At 37.6% G+C, this 15,204-nt stretch overlaps 1 protein-coding gene and 1 long non-coding RNA gene across 5 annotated transcripts in view; one reads left to right on the forward strand and one right to left on the reverse strand.

Moving 5' to 3' along the window:
• Positions 1 to 4,962, forward strand: LOC108276082 (uncharacterized). The gene is made up of 2 exons (XR_006983789.2): positions 1 to 1,348; positions 1,531 to 4,962. It is a non-coding gene; the product is annotated as an uncharacterized LOC108276082 (long non-coding RNA).
• Positions 4,963 to 6,021: 1,059 nt separating this feature from the next.
• Positions 6,022 to 15,204, reverse strand: part of LOC108276083 (DNA (cytosine-5)-methyltransferase 3B) — a 54,172-nt gene continuing 44,989 nt past the window's right edge. For 3 of the 4 annotated variants that reach the window (XM_017487429.3, XM_017487427.3, XM_017487428.3), the window contains exons 19-22: positions 14,822 to 14,907; positions 10,174 to 10,243; positions 9,844 to 9,962; positions 6,022 to 6,711 (exon numbers count right to left, since the gene is read on the reverse strand). In XM_017487429.3, the coding sequence (XP_017342918.1) occupies positions 6,570 to 6,711; positions 9,844 to 9,962; positions 10,174 to 10,243; positions 14,822 to 14,907 (417 nt within the window). In that variant the 3' untranslated portion in view covers positions 6,022 to 6,569. The remainder of the gene's footprint in view (positions 6,712 to 9,843; positions 9,963 to 10,173; positions 10,244 to 14,821; positions 14,908 to 15,204) is intronic. The other variant, XM_017487430.3, reaches the window with a different exon arrangement.

Here is a 15,204-nt window from a genome sequence, read left to right on the forward strand (position 1 = left end):
TTCCAGAGAAGGAACGGGACTGTGACTGGGCAGGCGATTGCAGAAGGAAGTGACGAATCAGGAAGTATGATGGGGTTTGAAGAAGATTGCGGGAGAACCAGGCGCGTATGGAACATAGTAAGATCGAGAAAACGGGGGGAAAGGAAAAGAGAATGTCTAACACAGAGGAAACAGATAGCGAGCAAAGTGTTAGCTTAGCAAAAAAAAAAAAAACAGGAAGAGGAACACAAAGTAATCATAAAATTATCCGGAGTCCGGTTCAGCTAACAAAATCGATAGACAAACTATTGGGTGAGGTCAAAAGTGCTAAAATATTTAGAAGTGGATCTCTACTGATAATTTGTAAAAAAAAATAATAATAATAAAAAATAAATAAATAAATAAATAATAAATAAAATAAAGCCCAGCAAGAGAAAGCCATGCAACTGAATAAAGCAGATGGTAAGAGAGTTCACTGTTCGGTGATTGGATATATAAAAAAAATGGATTCGAGGAGTCATCTCAGAGATACCTACAGGTGTTATAGGGGAACAAATAAAAGACAATATCTCAGGGGCAAAAGTACTAGAAGCAAAACGTCTTTAAAAAACTAGAAATGGGGAGAAATGCGACAGCTTAACTGTGATGATTAAGTTTGACAACTCTAGACTGCCAAGTAAGGTGTACATAGGATATATGAGCTATGAGGTCAGGCCATATATTCCTCCACCACTGAGATGCTTTAAATGCTAAAAATATGGCCATGTAGCAGCAATATGTAAGGGCAAACAGAGATGTGGTAGGTGTGCAGGCGAACATGAGTACGGGAAGTGTGGAGAAAGAGTAAAGCTCAAATGCTGCAACTGTGGAGGAGAGCACAGCTCAGCTTACCATGGCTGTGAAGCCAGCAAGAAGGCAGTGGAGGTGCAACAGATGAAGACATTGCAAGGAATAACGTATGCGGAAGCAGTAAAGAAAGTGTCTGGTGAAAGGAAGAACTATAAACCAGAAAATAAAGATAGACCTTGTGGGGGCTGTGAAAAGATTGCAGTAAGGAAAGATATGCTAATTATGAGCAAGAAAGAATTTGTTTTTTTTATGGTTGAGGTTATAAATTGCTCAGCACAGACTGAGAGAAAGACTGAAAAGATCAAAATAATAATTAAATCAGCTGAAAAATACTTTGGTATTAAAGGATTCAGCAGTGAAGGAGTGGAAGAAATGTTAACTGTATATATTTCACATTTAAACGTCTGATCACAAGATGTGGGGCCCTAGCCGCAGGATCATCAGGGAGCTCCATATCCTTTGGTGTTACAGACCTGGTACAGGCAGGATCCAGGACTTTTGTGCCTCCAACTCTAATCAGGTAATGAAACACTGCAGAATTAGTTTCAATAATTGCACATACTATTACCTAGAATCTCCATATTCAACTTTACTTAAAAAAGTTAAATATTTGACTACTATGTCTGTTAAAAATCTTAACTAGCTAACTTATATATTATTATATTACAATATAAGACATTACTTTACTTTCTTTTTTAACAGGCAAGATGAGGAGATAGAAAATATGTGCATGGACCATTACTTTGTTCTCCCAAATCAGGAAGACCTGGCAACCCTGGACAACATACTTGTATACATTGGAGGTTGGGTGGTTGGGAAGGCGCTGCTGAAAGTCTCATGCTCCACCTGCAGGGTGGCACTCATGCCTTCAGAACCACCTCCAAGATACAGCTCCTCATACTACTTTATTCAGTTGAAGACATGGAGGACTTATTATGCCATCTGAGGGAGTCGTTACCATAGTGAGAGCTGTAGAAATGCATCTCGAAGAACTAACAGACAGCAATGTCCTACCGAGGAAGAGTGTCTTCTCCGTTTCATCAACCGTTTAAACCTGTTACCATAGACACACTGTGTGTAGCTGTTACTATCCTACATGTAGGCCTATATATGATATGCTAGCCCATGACTAGCCATATATCTATGCTATTAAATACACACAGATATACACATGAAACAATCGTCTGTATAAAGTGCATACACATTTAAAGTCCTTGACTATAAATCGTATGAAGCTCTTGTATATGTACATTCACAGTCCATTTTACTAAGTACACCTGCATCAACACAGTGCATAAAATCATGCAGGTATAGGTCAAGAGCTTCAGTTAATGTTCCCATCAAACATGAGAATGAAGAAAATTGTGATCTCAGTGAGTTTAACAGCAGCAGGATTGTTGGTATCAGATGGGCTGGTTTGAGGATTTCAGAAACTACTGATCTCCTGGGTATTTCAAACACATCAACCTCTACAGTTTACACAGAATGGTATGAAATAACATCCTGAATGAGTGAGAGCAGAGGAGACTGGCCAGACTGGTTTGAGCTGACAGGAAGTCAATAGCACTCTTTACAACCGTGCTGAGCAGAAATCTCATTTAAACTTGAGGTGGATGGGTTACAGCAGCAGAAGACCACATCAGGTTTCACTCCTGGTAGCAAAGAAGAAGAAACTGAGGCTATCATGGGCAGAGACTCATTGAAACTGGACAGGTGAAGACAAGTAATTTTTTTTCATAAGCTTCAACTGTCCAATTTTGGTGTAGACTCATGTTCTTGGCTGACAGGAGTCAAACCTGATGTGGTCTTGTACTGTTGTAGCCCACCCACCATAAGGTTAGATGTTTTGTGCGTTCTGAGATGCTTTTCTGCTCATCAAGGTTCTAAACAGTGCTAATTTGAGTTACTATAGACTTCCTGGCACCTCTTGTACATCATGTGTATGATTTTATGTACTGTGCTTCTGCCACATGTATGGCCAATTAGATAACTGCGTGAATAAGCAGGTGTAAAGTTGTTCCTAGTAAAGTGGATGGTGAGTGTATATACCACTGACCACCGACACATATACCTGATTATTCATGCAGTTATTTAATCAGCCAAACATGTGGCAGAAGCGCAGTGCATAAAATTATGCTCATACTGTACAAGAGCTTGAGCTAATTTACAGAAAAAATGATATTTTCTTAGTTACATGTTTTTTGGTAGTAGGCGGTCTGGTTTGAGTATTTCATTTGCTGGTCTCCTGGGATTTTCATGCACAACAGTCTCTAGAGTCTATACAGATTGGTCAAAATAAATAAATCCAAAACCATCCAGTGAGCTGGGCGGAAGCATCTTGTTGATGAGAGACGTCAGAGGTGAATGGCGCCTGGTCTTTTTCCAATCAACTGTCTAATTTGGTGAGCCTATGCTCAATATAGCCTCATATTCCTGTTTTAGGATGAGGTACCTGATGTGGTTTTCTCCTCCTGTTGTGTTCCATTCACCTCAAAGTTTGATGTTACTTCTTGTCAGCTCAAACCAATCTGACCATTCTTCTCTGACCTCTCTCATCAGTGAGGCATGTCCCCCTGCAGAGATGCTGCTCACTTAAATTGAACATTAATTGAAGTTCTTGTCCTATAACTGGTGCATTTTGGTGTATATATTTTCATGAATGACAGATGTACTTGATCCAATAAAGTGGTCTCTAAGTGTATAACACAATGACAGAGTACACTTATAAAAGGGTCACAAGTTCATGTTGTGGCATGCCAAATAGTCTTCTAACTTAAGGATATGGTGACAGTCTAGCTTACATTTGGGATAAGAAATTGGTCTGATTTTTGGATGACATTCAATTATACAGTTTGCTACAGCACATGCTAGTCTACTAAAGAAAGCAGGAGTACCTCAACAAGTATTATAAAAATAAAGCACTGGGGACTTGTCAAAAACCTCACATTCAGGAAAACACTACAAATTTAGGCTAATCAAATAATCAAAATTTTCCACTTTGCCAATGCTCCCTATATCTACATTGAGTTAGCTCTGTGAGTGATCACTCTTCATGGGCCTACATTCCATTCATATTACCATCCTCTTTGAAAGATCTATGCCTGATGATACCTTCACCACATGGAAGTATGTTTTTAATCTGGGCTGTGATAATTGAATTATGTACCCAGTTTAATTGGCTCTGCAGACCTCACCTTTCTCCATCTGAGCATGCTGTATATCTAAGAATATTCTCTTTGCTGCACTGTTATCTGATTGACATTCCATGTTCCTTGTCCTATATGTAGACACATTTTTTGTACTTCTTGTTTAGTTGTTTTTCTCCCTGTGTGAGTGTGTGTGAGGTTTCTGGTGAGTGCTCTGTGTGAATCTGAAGGGTATGGTATTAACTGTCATGCTGTTCTTCCTAGAGCTATTTTGCATTCTGTCTGGTTGGGTGGAAATGTAGCTCTTCAGCACTTCGATTATCACTGTTGGGTCTTATGTATGGCTGGGATTCTGCAACACGTTTGCTAAATAAATAATTGTGTGTAAACAATCAGCACATTTTTTGTATAGTACAGTAAAGGTCATATCATCTTTATTGGTGTCAATGCCACTAACAATACTTTGTTACATATAGTTATGAAAAAAAGGTATACAAAAGCATACAAATGAGTACAAAAGTATAAAAAATAAAGTCATGGAGTACTTCTCAAAAATGCTCCAAAATGGACTTTGTATAAAATGTACTGTTAATATGTACGTTTTCAGTGCTTATGTGTTTTTATTTTACCAAACAGCAAGAAGAACTTTAAAGAACAACTATATAAGATGTTAAGACCTAAAAAATATTAAAACACTACCATATAAAGTCTACAAAATGTGAAAAGTAGGTAGTACTTGTACTATTTTTACATAGACCTACATTTTGGGCTATTAGAAGTTTGTAGTTGTCATTTTGTAATGCAAATATAAGTGATAGAAAACTTCTATCTCACATGATATACTAAAACAAAGATATTTCAGCATACTGTCTTACAAACAGTTAACATCATATTCAAGCTTTAATTCTGGACAGTAGTCATTCTGAAGCATGTATATCTATAGCTTAGGTATGAATTTCTATTTTAATTTCTAAAGCAATCAAAAAGGCTCCAAAGTGTAATGTACTTCAAAAGGCACCATAAGTTTAAAAACATTTGAAAATGAGACTAATACAGAATGTAAAAAGAAGGAACACAAAAATGCAAACTGCTATGACAGAGCACCCAATACAACAAAGAAACAGCAAAGAAACTCGGGTACTTTTTTTCCCCCATCTTTCAAGCGCTTTCATAATACAGTGAAACTAAGACCCTAAAAACTAGTTAGGAATGTAAACATATAAAAACAGTACCCTGTGTGTTATTTGTAATTACTGTTTTTAAAAAAAACAAAAAAAAACAAACAAATGAAGCCCTGGATGTGTGTGTTCTTTTTATACTCATATTACTGATAATAGATGTAAAAAAAATAAAATTAAATTAAATATCAGATAAACTGCTTATATTGCAATTGTACATTTGGCTTTGTTTTACAATGCTTTATCTTTTAAAGATTTTTTCCCTTTGAATGTATGGAAGGCTCTTATAATTTGAAGTCCTTTGTAGAAAAACATGTTTGCAAATGTCATGTGGGCTCGCAGCTTAGCTTTTGCACTGATGCAGTAATTTCAAGTATTTCTTTGAGTAAAAAGACCTATAGTACAAGAAATGCATTACAAATGCTGTCAAAGGTCACGCAATCCACAGTCACTACACAAACAACAACAACAAAATATTATTTTTTTAAAAAATGGTCAACCTTTTCCTTTTTGGGTAAAGTATAAAACTGTAAGGAATCATGTTGTAAATGGAAATTAAGACTTCAGTCTGTGTTTTGATCTTTGGCATGACTAACTGAATTCTTTTTTTTTCCTCCATACTTAACATACCTCATGCTCTAAAACAACTCACTCTACTTGTAAACAACTCAGACATTTTGGCAAATAATCAATGTTTCAATTCTTTGAGAAGAAACAAAAAGTTAAGGGCTATTAACTCTTACTACATCTTTCTACTAGAATCTAAAAATAATGAACTGCAGAAAGACAGAATAGTTTATATTATATATATATATATATATATATATATATATATATATATATATATATATATATATATATATATATATATATATAAAATTATAGAACAGTTAAAAAAAAAACTCAACTATTGTAATGTAGATTTTGATGGCACATACCTCACAGAAAAACATGGGATCTCAGTACACAGATTTTGTGATATAATGAGATATAAGTGATATATAATGTTAATCCTCGCCAGAATGTCAGCTTTGTTTATCAAGGTGAGATCTTTAAACCTGTCCACCAGCATTTCCGTCCATCAAGGTAGAAAAGGCATCATCAAGAGAAACAAGATCCTGAAAAAATCAAGTACTTTTGTGTAAAATGTTTTGAGTTTGAAGGTGTATGGTCATCAGTTAGTAAAACAGCCTCTTGTCCTACCTCAAGTAGGCCCTTAAAAACCATATAGGAGACTTGTTGGCTCAAAGCAACAGCATCACCTGCTGGACAAAATTGTGCTTGGGTCTCCAATGAGACAAAAACAACTAAAACTCACAAGTTCACCTATGTCTTGTGAAGCCATTTGGTGCTCTGTTGCTGTAGGTATTAAGCCAGTGTGACATTGGCTTTAATGGATTGGACACCTTTTTGGCTGTTATTCACAGGCAAAGTAGTCCTTCAGAGGTGCAAAGAGATGTCGGATGACTGGCACGCTCCATGAGCGACCTAGCAGTTTCTGTCTGGCACCGCGTCCCATGTTGGACACATCTGTGTAGTGGACAGGGAACCCAAAAATCCTAAAAGAGAAGACCGTTTAAATTACAAAGTACATCAAAACTTCTTAAACTTTTTAAAATTATTTATGCTTGGAGATTGTATCTTTGTGTTATTGTGTATATTTAAGTGTGTGAATAGCAAATAAATGATAATGGCTAACTATTAAATGTTCCCTAAAATTGCTCTACGGCAACAACTTGGTTAAATGTCACTTTTTAAATCTGTGTCACTTTTTAAATCTCTGAAAACATAATGTTCCTGATACTGGATTTACTAATTAAGTGGCTGAAACAGCTGCATTTGGGATACAGAATGAGTGATGACAAGATTTTTTTTTAAACTAGGTGGAAAGTTTCAGAATTTTCATATAGGTACAAAAACACAAAATGAGTCAATTTACACTCAAGTGATTTATCTCTTACAGTCACCTAATACCTTACTTGTTTCTATAATTAGATTCTTTTGGGGGAATTAATTAGAGTGTACAATTTTCTCAGTGCAGTTTATTCAAGCAATTGACTGTAGTGATAGTCAATATATCGACTTATCGCACGATATATGGAAATGAGCTTGATAATTTTTGGTGACACGATATATTGCGATTGAAAATTTTTATAACTGAAAATAATGATTATATTCATTTTTACATAAAAATGAATGTCACCAACATTTTAGTCGATCACGCTGCCTCTGTCATCTCATCTGCTCTGTGTGTCGGAGGCGGAGACAGGGCTCAGGCAGTATCTCCACACACACACAGCACAGAGCGCACAGCGACAGGTGAAGAGAAGGCGTGAACCCACCACGTTATATAGTGTTTCGTGATGACTACAGCCAGTTAGGAAGAATAAGTCCCAATGGACTTGGTTTCAAAGCTACAATCTTCAACTCCGGTGTTGGAACATTTTGGCTTTAAGTTTAAGTTTTAATGAGAGAGGAGAGCTAATTAACGTGAACGAGCTGGTATGCCAGCTTTGTTTAAAAACAGTGGCAATGAAAAACGGCAACACAATTAACCTAAAATCTCACCTAAAATATAACCATCCCACCCAGTTTTTCAATCTGGGAACAACAACTGCAGCTGGAGAGGGGTCTTCCAGACAGTTATCTGTTACAGATGCCTTTTCCGGGCAGTGCAAATATAAACATGACAGCGTGGAAAGGCGCACGCTCACAGATTGCGTAACTCGCTATATGGCCAAAGAGATGCAGCCATTATAGACGGTTGAAAAAACAGCATATAAAAATACAAATTGCCTAAGAAAACGTACATCACCCAAACTGCCATTCTGTCCTTGTACAACAAAGTAAAAGTAAATATTCTGAAGGAGATAAAAAGACATCTCCTTGTACTCTGCCACTACAGATATGTAGTCAAGCTCAAATATGACCCCATACACGAGCTTGACCATACACTACATAACTGCTGACTGGACTCTGCAGTCAAAGTGTAGGAATCTTGTCAACACCTTCAACCTGAGCTGGATAAAGAGAGACCTGAGGAAAGCACAGACTGAAACCAATATCCCCCAACACAATCTAGTACTGGTGAGTGATGATAATATGTTATTATACAATACAAAATATTTAAAGCATTAATATATACTTAATTTACAGTGTTGTTTTTTTTTAAATGTATGACTTACTTTGGGGCCTGTTTGTATGTATGTATTCAATAATTGGTTAACATTATAATATAACCATGTACCATTATTTGTGATTAAATAAAGGAAATTAAAAAATGAGTATTTGTTGAATAATGTTATTATAGATGAACTAATGAATATAAAAACAATATTATCTTTTCCACAGGATGTCGCCACACGATGGGGCATCAAGCAAAAAATGATAGAGAGGGTGCTGGAGCAACTCCCAGCCATAAAACGTGTCCTGGTTGAAGATCGAAAGCATGGCCACCTCAACCCAACCTGGCAGGATGTTTCTGTGTTGGAATCCATTAATGCAGCAATGAAGCCAGTCACGGTGTCCTCAGTAAAGCCTGTGTTGGAATTTCTTAAAGGTGAACTTTTATCACCAGACCACAATGACACTGCACTGACAGCAAACATAAAGGCAAACATGTGGAGGGAACTGACAGAGAAATACAGCCCATCTGAAATCCAAAACCTTCTGACAAAGGCATCTTGGTACCATGGAGGATGCGGAGGTCTTGGTTGATGTCAAAGAAAAGCTCTGGCAAGAACTACTAGACATTAACGAGGAAGAAGAAAAAGGAGAAGGTGCCAGTGGTGAGAGCTGCATTAAAGCTGCAGGGGGTAATGAAGGTTCTAAACCTCCAGGAACCAAGAAGCGGCTGCGTGACCTTCTCCAGAACAGAAGAACTCAACCTACAATTCACCAGACTCAGGCACTGGTAGCAAAAACAGTGGAGGCTAATGTGGAGCTGACCAAGGTCCTCCAGGAAGAAGCACTTGATGCATCATCTGATCCCTTGATTTGGTGGCATGATAACCATTGTAGATTTCCTCTAATAGCCAAGTTAGCAGAAAAATATATGTGCATTTGTGCAACAAGCACTAGCTCAGAAAGAACGTTTAGCATATCTGGTAACATTGTTACCCCAGAAAGATCGTGCCTTAAGCCCCACAAGGCAAACATGTTGGTGTTCCTTTCTCAGAAAAATTAAAAATAGATCTGGCAGCAGATATGGCCTGTTGATGCATCTGTGCCTCTGTGTGAGACACTTTAAAAGTCTAAACTAACTTTGTTAAACATGTTACATTGTTTTGTTCTAGTTCTTATTACCTTGAACTTTTTTGTTAACAAAAGGTGTGTTTATTATTTATTTATGTTTTATTTATTATTTTGACATTCCGATTCCAATCTCTAAATATTCGTAAAAACGAAATGTTCTTTGAAAGAGTGTACTCACATTATTATGCTATTATATTGTCATTATATTATCAGTGGCATAAAATGGTCTTAAAATGACAATAATATAATTTATCGCAATTCATTTTGGGACAATATATCGCACAAAAAAAGTAGTTATCGTGACAGCCTTAATTAACAGTTCAATGTAGAAATATAATTATATATATATAATTATATTATATATAATTATGGGTCACTGGGTCATGTCCTACATAGGTACACAAAATAAAGCTAGTTTGATCTAAAATTGTGTTCACCTCTCAAGCTCTGTGCACCATAGTATGTCCTCTTTGCCATTCATGATGACAGGGAAATGCTGGTCTTTACCCTGCTTGATGGAGTTGGACCGGGTTGTGATGGTACGCACCTTTCCAAACTTGAGACACAAGGTGATCAAGTGTTACTTCACAAAGAGTTTACAAAAGGCCAAAGTTCATAAAAGCACAGTTCATGGTACTAGTTACTAGGCTGGTGAATACTGCAATGAGTAATAACAGAAGCCAGTGAGGGTCTCTGCAGGTGCTGGCTGTTTGACCATATCTTCAGAATGTATACAATTTTGAAAGATGCTGCAAGGGGAAGGTTACCTTCGCAACTCGGCCATGCTCCAGGCAGTCCTGTAGTTCCAGCTTATCCATGCCAGAGGCACAGAGAGGCCTACAACAGAGGAGTTTCTTACAGTAAGAATTACAGTACTGTGCCATGTACAGTCGTGTGAAAAAATAAGTACACCACATGGAAATTGTTAGCTTTTTTGACATATTTGGACATGCAAATATTTGATCCTCTTTGAAACAGTTCCTATTAATAAAGGTGATAGACTATCTAATGACACATTAAATTGATATTTTGTAATAATTTCCACAATTTACAAAACAAAAAGCAGATCAGTCACATGGAAAAAGTAAGTATACCCCTACATTTATCAAACTTTCAAATCCATAAAATTAGAATCAGCCGTTCAAGATTGGGTGCCAGTGAGTATAACCTGCTTAGGGAGTGCAGGTGGAACTAGTTTTATTTAAAACTCTCACATGTACTGTGTTCCAGGGTGACATCTAGGGTATTCCCATTGTCACTGAGGTGTGTGGTGTCATCATGCCAAAATCTAAAGAGTTCTGTAATTCCTTCAGAAAAAAAGGTTGTGTATGAGTCTGTCAAGGGATTTAACAAGATCTCCAAATTATTTTAATTACATCATTCCACTGTAAGGAAAATCATCAAGTGGCACAGATTTCAAACGACTGCCAACTTGTCCAAGACTGGCCGTTCCAGCAAATTCAGCCCAAGAGCAGACTGTCTGATGCAAAAAGAAGTCTCCAAGAACCCCCCAAAAAGACCAGGCCTTTTGGAATAATGTGCTTTGGACAGATGAATCAAATATAGAGAGGTTTGGCCACAGTAACAGCAGACATGTTTGGTGCACACCAAAGACAACTTTTCAGGAGAAGCACCTCATACCAACTGTGATGCACGGTAGTGGAAATGTTATAGTTTGGGGTTGCTTTGCTGCCTTAGGGACTGGACAGCTTGCATTTGTTGATTCAACTATGAATTCTGCATCATATCAAAGAGTGCTAGAAGATCATGTGAGGCCATCTGTCCAAAAGTTGAAGCTGAACCAAAAGTGAACCTTTCAACAGGATAATGATCCCAAGCATATTAGCAAATCCAACGAGTGTCTAGTCAAAGCCTGGATTTGAATCCCATTAAAATGTTGTGGGGGGATTTGAAACGGGCAGTACATGCAAGAAACCCTCAAACATCTTGCAACTGAAAGAATATTGTATAGAAGTTACAAAAAGGGGGCAATACCAGCTTCTGAGGCCAAGGGTATTCTTACTTTTTTCCACAGAAGAATAACACATCTATTGATATCTTTGTTGAATAAATTATTGAAAAAGTATATAAAATTCATTAATAGGCACTGTTTCAAAGAGGATCAAATGTGCTTTTCCAAATATGTCAAAAAAAGGCAACAATTTCCAAGAGATGTAATTATTTTTTCACATGACTGTATATGGTTTAACTACTCTGCTTGGGACAAAATGACTCAGTGTTGAAAATTACCTCTCTCTGTTATTTTAATTCTTGTCTTAGACTCCCCAAGAGTGTGAAAAGACTTTGTATACCTATGTCAATACATACTGATTTATTTCCTTTTGTTCCAGATTGCAGGGTGTTTTCTTTCTGAACTAGTGGACTTTGCCATTGGTACTCGGCAAGGAAATAAGCAAATGGCAAAGTCATCAACTCATGACCGTGACTCCATATGGATATACCATAAAAGGTCACTGCTACATCGAACTCACCCTCTTTCCCATTCTGGTCTCATTGAGTAGAGTAAATGTATTCAGAGTCACTGAGTATAGTGCTCTAACCTTTGATTTTTGCTAATCTTCTTACTTCTAAAATCTGCACTGTCAGAGAGAGTGCACTGAGGGGCACTGTAGGTGATGACAGTACTTATATTTGACTTTACTATTTACTGTAGTAAATACATGACTGATTGTGAGGACTATTGTTTAAGTTGGGGGTGTAGCAGTGTGGGTACTGTGAGGCAAAGTAAGTAGTGTTAAAAATCATAGCAAGAACATGAATTTAGAGCATTTGTGAATTGTTGAGCACATAGACTTTCCTAAACTATTGAATATTTCAGGGAAAGTTCTTTGTTCTGTCAAGTTGACAAGGCATGACATACTTACAGAGCCATGTCCTAACTGCTGCATGATGCAGTTAGCAATGCACAAAGCATGCCTCACAACCTTAGTCTGGTGCTGTGTGGCCAAAGATCGTGAGTGACGTTAAGGTGAGTGAACAAGCTCTGGAAGTGACAGGATGCACTGTGATGGGTTTGTTTTGATTTTTCAACCATGATGGCTTACTTTACTGGCAGTGACAGCTCTTTGGACTTCATATTGAGAGTTACCAGCAACAGATTCCAAATGCAAATGCCACACTTGAGTTAAAATTTTGGATCTTTCATCTGCTTACCTGAAAGTGAAATAAAGTGGGAATAACACATTCCTTGCCATGGAACAGTTGAGCAGGCAATTGTCCTTAGCTTTTGGCCTTTAAAAAAAGGGGTTGACCATGCATAAAAAGTGCTATACTTCTTACACTGTTCACCCGATTTGGATGTACAGATTATCAAATTAAAGCTAAATGTCTGCACTTTTATTTAATTCCAATTCAATATACTCAATATAGAGAGCTGTGTAATTTCGGAGCTGACACATTCAGACAGCGGATCTGCTGTATGGCGGCAAGCCTATATGTGGGAATTGACAAATCCATTTGGACACCTACAATAGAGTGGAAGTTGAGCGGTTTGCAAATAAACAGACAATTCACTGCCCAAAGTGGTTCATGGACGGGGCAAAGAGAGAGGATTTGGGCCAGGGTGCATTGACACATAATTGGCTAAATCTAGGGTTGTATGCCTTCCCACCACTGTCACCATTATGAACCACACACTGCAGTTCAGCAGTGTCATTCAACAGAATATGAAGCCAGTGCTTTCACTTCATTCTACCCGAACAGGCCATGTTTCCACTTGTTGAAGGGCACTCAAGCCAGACATACTCTCCCAAATAAACAGGTCATTCAGCAGATCACACATTTTGAAATTTATGGGAATGGCCCTTGAAAATGACCCCAGTATACTGGCATGTTCTCAACAGGTCAGATATGCTCTTGTGAGTACATCAGTTGTATGCAGGCAAGTGGACAAATTTTTCAGGAGGGTGTGAAACAATGGGCATGAACCGCTACACCATAAATGAGTTGTCTAGATGTGTCCCTTTCTAGGTGTACAATAAAAGTGTTTGTGGCAGCATTGTCAGAGCACAGGGGACAGACTGTCGGTTTTTCAATGAAAGCGCAAAACTAAACTAAACTTTTCTGAAGTCTGGATCTACAGTTTATACAACGTGCCATATAAACTAATGGAAGATGCTGATATAAAATGGCTTTCACTTAAGATCACTAGAACCAGCGAAGCAGGCCACTTGGTTGGCATTCATTGTCTCAGGTTGGGGACCAGAGTTCAAATAGAGTTCAAACATTCTGTGGCCAAACCTAGCATTCCTACCAAAGATACTGATGCCACCAAATATCAATATATCTATCAATTTTCCAGATCTTGCAGATGAGAATGTGCTCAGGCCAGTGTATTGAAGTGGCTGGTGGATGGTCAATGGATGGTCAATGGATGACCAGCTGTTTTTGTGCCTTGGGGGGCAGCATAAAGGAGCTCTGCTGACTTATGACAGATTAGCCCATTCAGTAAAAGAAGCAACTGTGCAAGCATACTTGAGCATTCATTGTGCCAAGGTACCTCCTGGGTGGCATGGCTCAGTTGCAGACATTTGTGTCACTTGCAGACAAGTGGTGGCTTGTAGTTCATCTTCATCTACCTTAGCCAGATTTTACAGACTGAATGTCGCTTTATCTCAACCTATGTGCTCTGTGGTGAGTTTGAATTTGGTGAGTTCTCTCACCCTTAATACAATACAGTATTAAGACTCACAGTGAATTACTCCTACAATAGCAACACCCTGAGTTATCCACGTTCCTAAATAGGAAGTGATATTAATACTTGAGTGATTCTCAGTCTCAATAAGTATGGTAGTTGGATGAGTATTTTGCCTCCACTAGTTCTGAAGGAAACTGCTCTGGTGGTCTAGAATTAAAAATAGTGCAAAAGTACAAACAATTGATACCACCCTGGCAGGTCTCCTGTCTGCTGAACAAACAAAGTTACATACATATCTTTATTTATTTTTCTTTTTTCCCCTAAATAATAGTGACTGATCAGAATAACAATAGTCCATGTCTTACAGTTTGATCAGATTTTCAACCAGGCTGGATCCAATCTTAATTTGGATAGATCTGCACAAAAAAATCAACTGGAAATATGTTCAAAGCACACATCCAGATGCAGTGAATAAGGTGATTGTGGGATGCTGAAAATCATTTTAGGATGAACTCACACTCACCATTTGATAAAGAAGGTCTAGATAAATTAAAGTAATTTTTAGTCGTCTTTTTTATGTCTTTTACAAGCGCATCCCTAATCTAAAGAAATGTAAATCAGAAAACAGTATCTTTTCCCAGTACTGAATATGTGAAATTACAACTACTTCTTAGGAAGCACTTAGCAGCCATTGTACTTTAAGTGCTTCTGGTAAACCAGAGAAATAATTTTTTTAAAAAAGTCGAAATGTATATTACCTATTCATTCCTGGCAGGTTGCCCCAGAAATACCGTGCTCTATGAGCAGCTGACACTTCAATAGCATCAATCATCACTGGATTACACTGGATCACAAACATACACGCAAGAACAAACATATTAACATGTTACATACATGAATGCATAGGTAAAACCATAGGTCCTAAATCTAAACATTACTATTCACACTACTTCACACTAACTGTCCCTCCCTCAGTGGTGGAATGAACTTCGCAGAATCTGTCACTATCTTCAAAAAACAGCTAAAGACCCACCTCTTCCGTGAACACCTAACTAATCCCTAAAATGCCCTAAAATTATCCTTAAAAAAATAATAATTAAAAAAAAATTACTCTGGCACTTACACCTCTACTCTGCGCACT

The sequence above is a fragment of the Ictalurus punctatus genome, chromosome 15 (genome assembly GCF_001660625.3).
Source record: "Ictalurus punctatus breed USDA103 chromosome 15, Coco_2.0, whole genome shotgun sequence".
In the NCBI taxonomy this organism is placed as follows: Eukaryota; Metazoa; Chordata; class Actinopteri; order Siluriformes; family Ictaluridae; genus Ictalurus; species Ictalurus punctatus.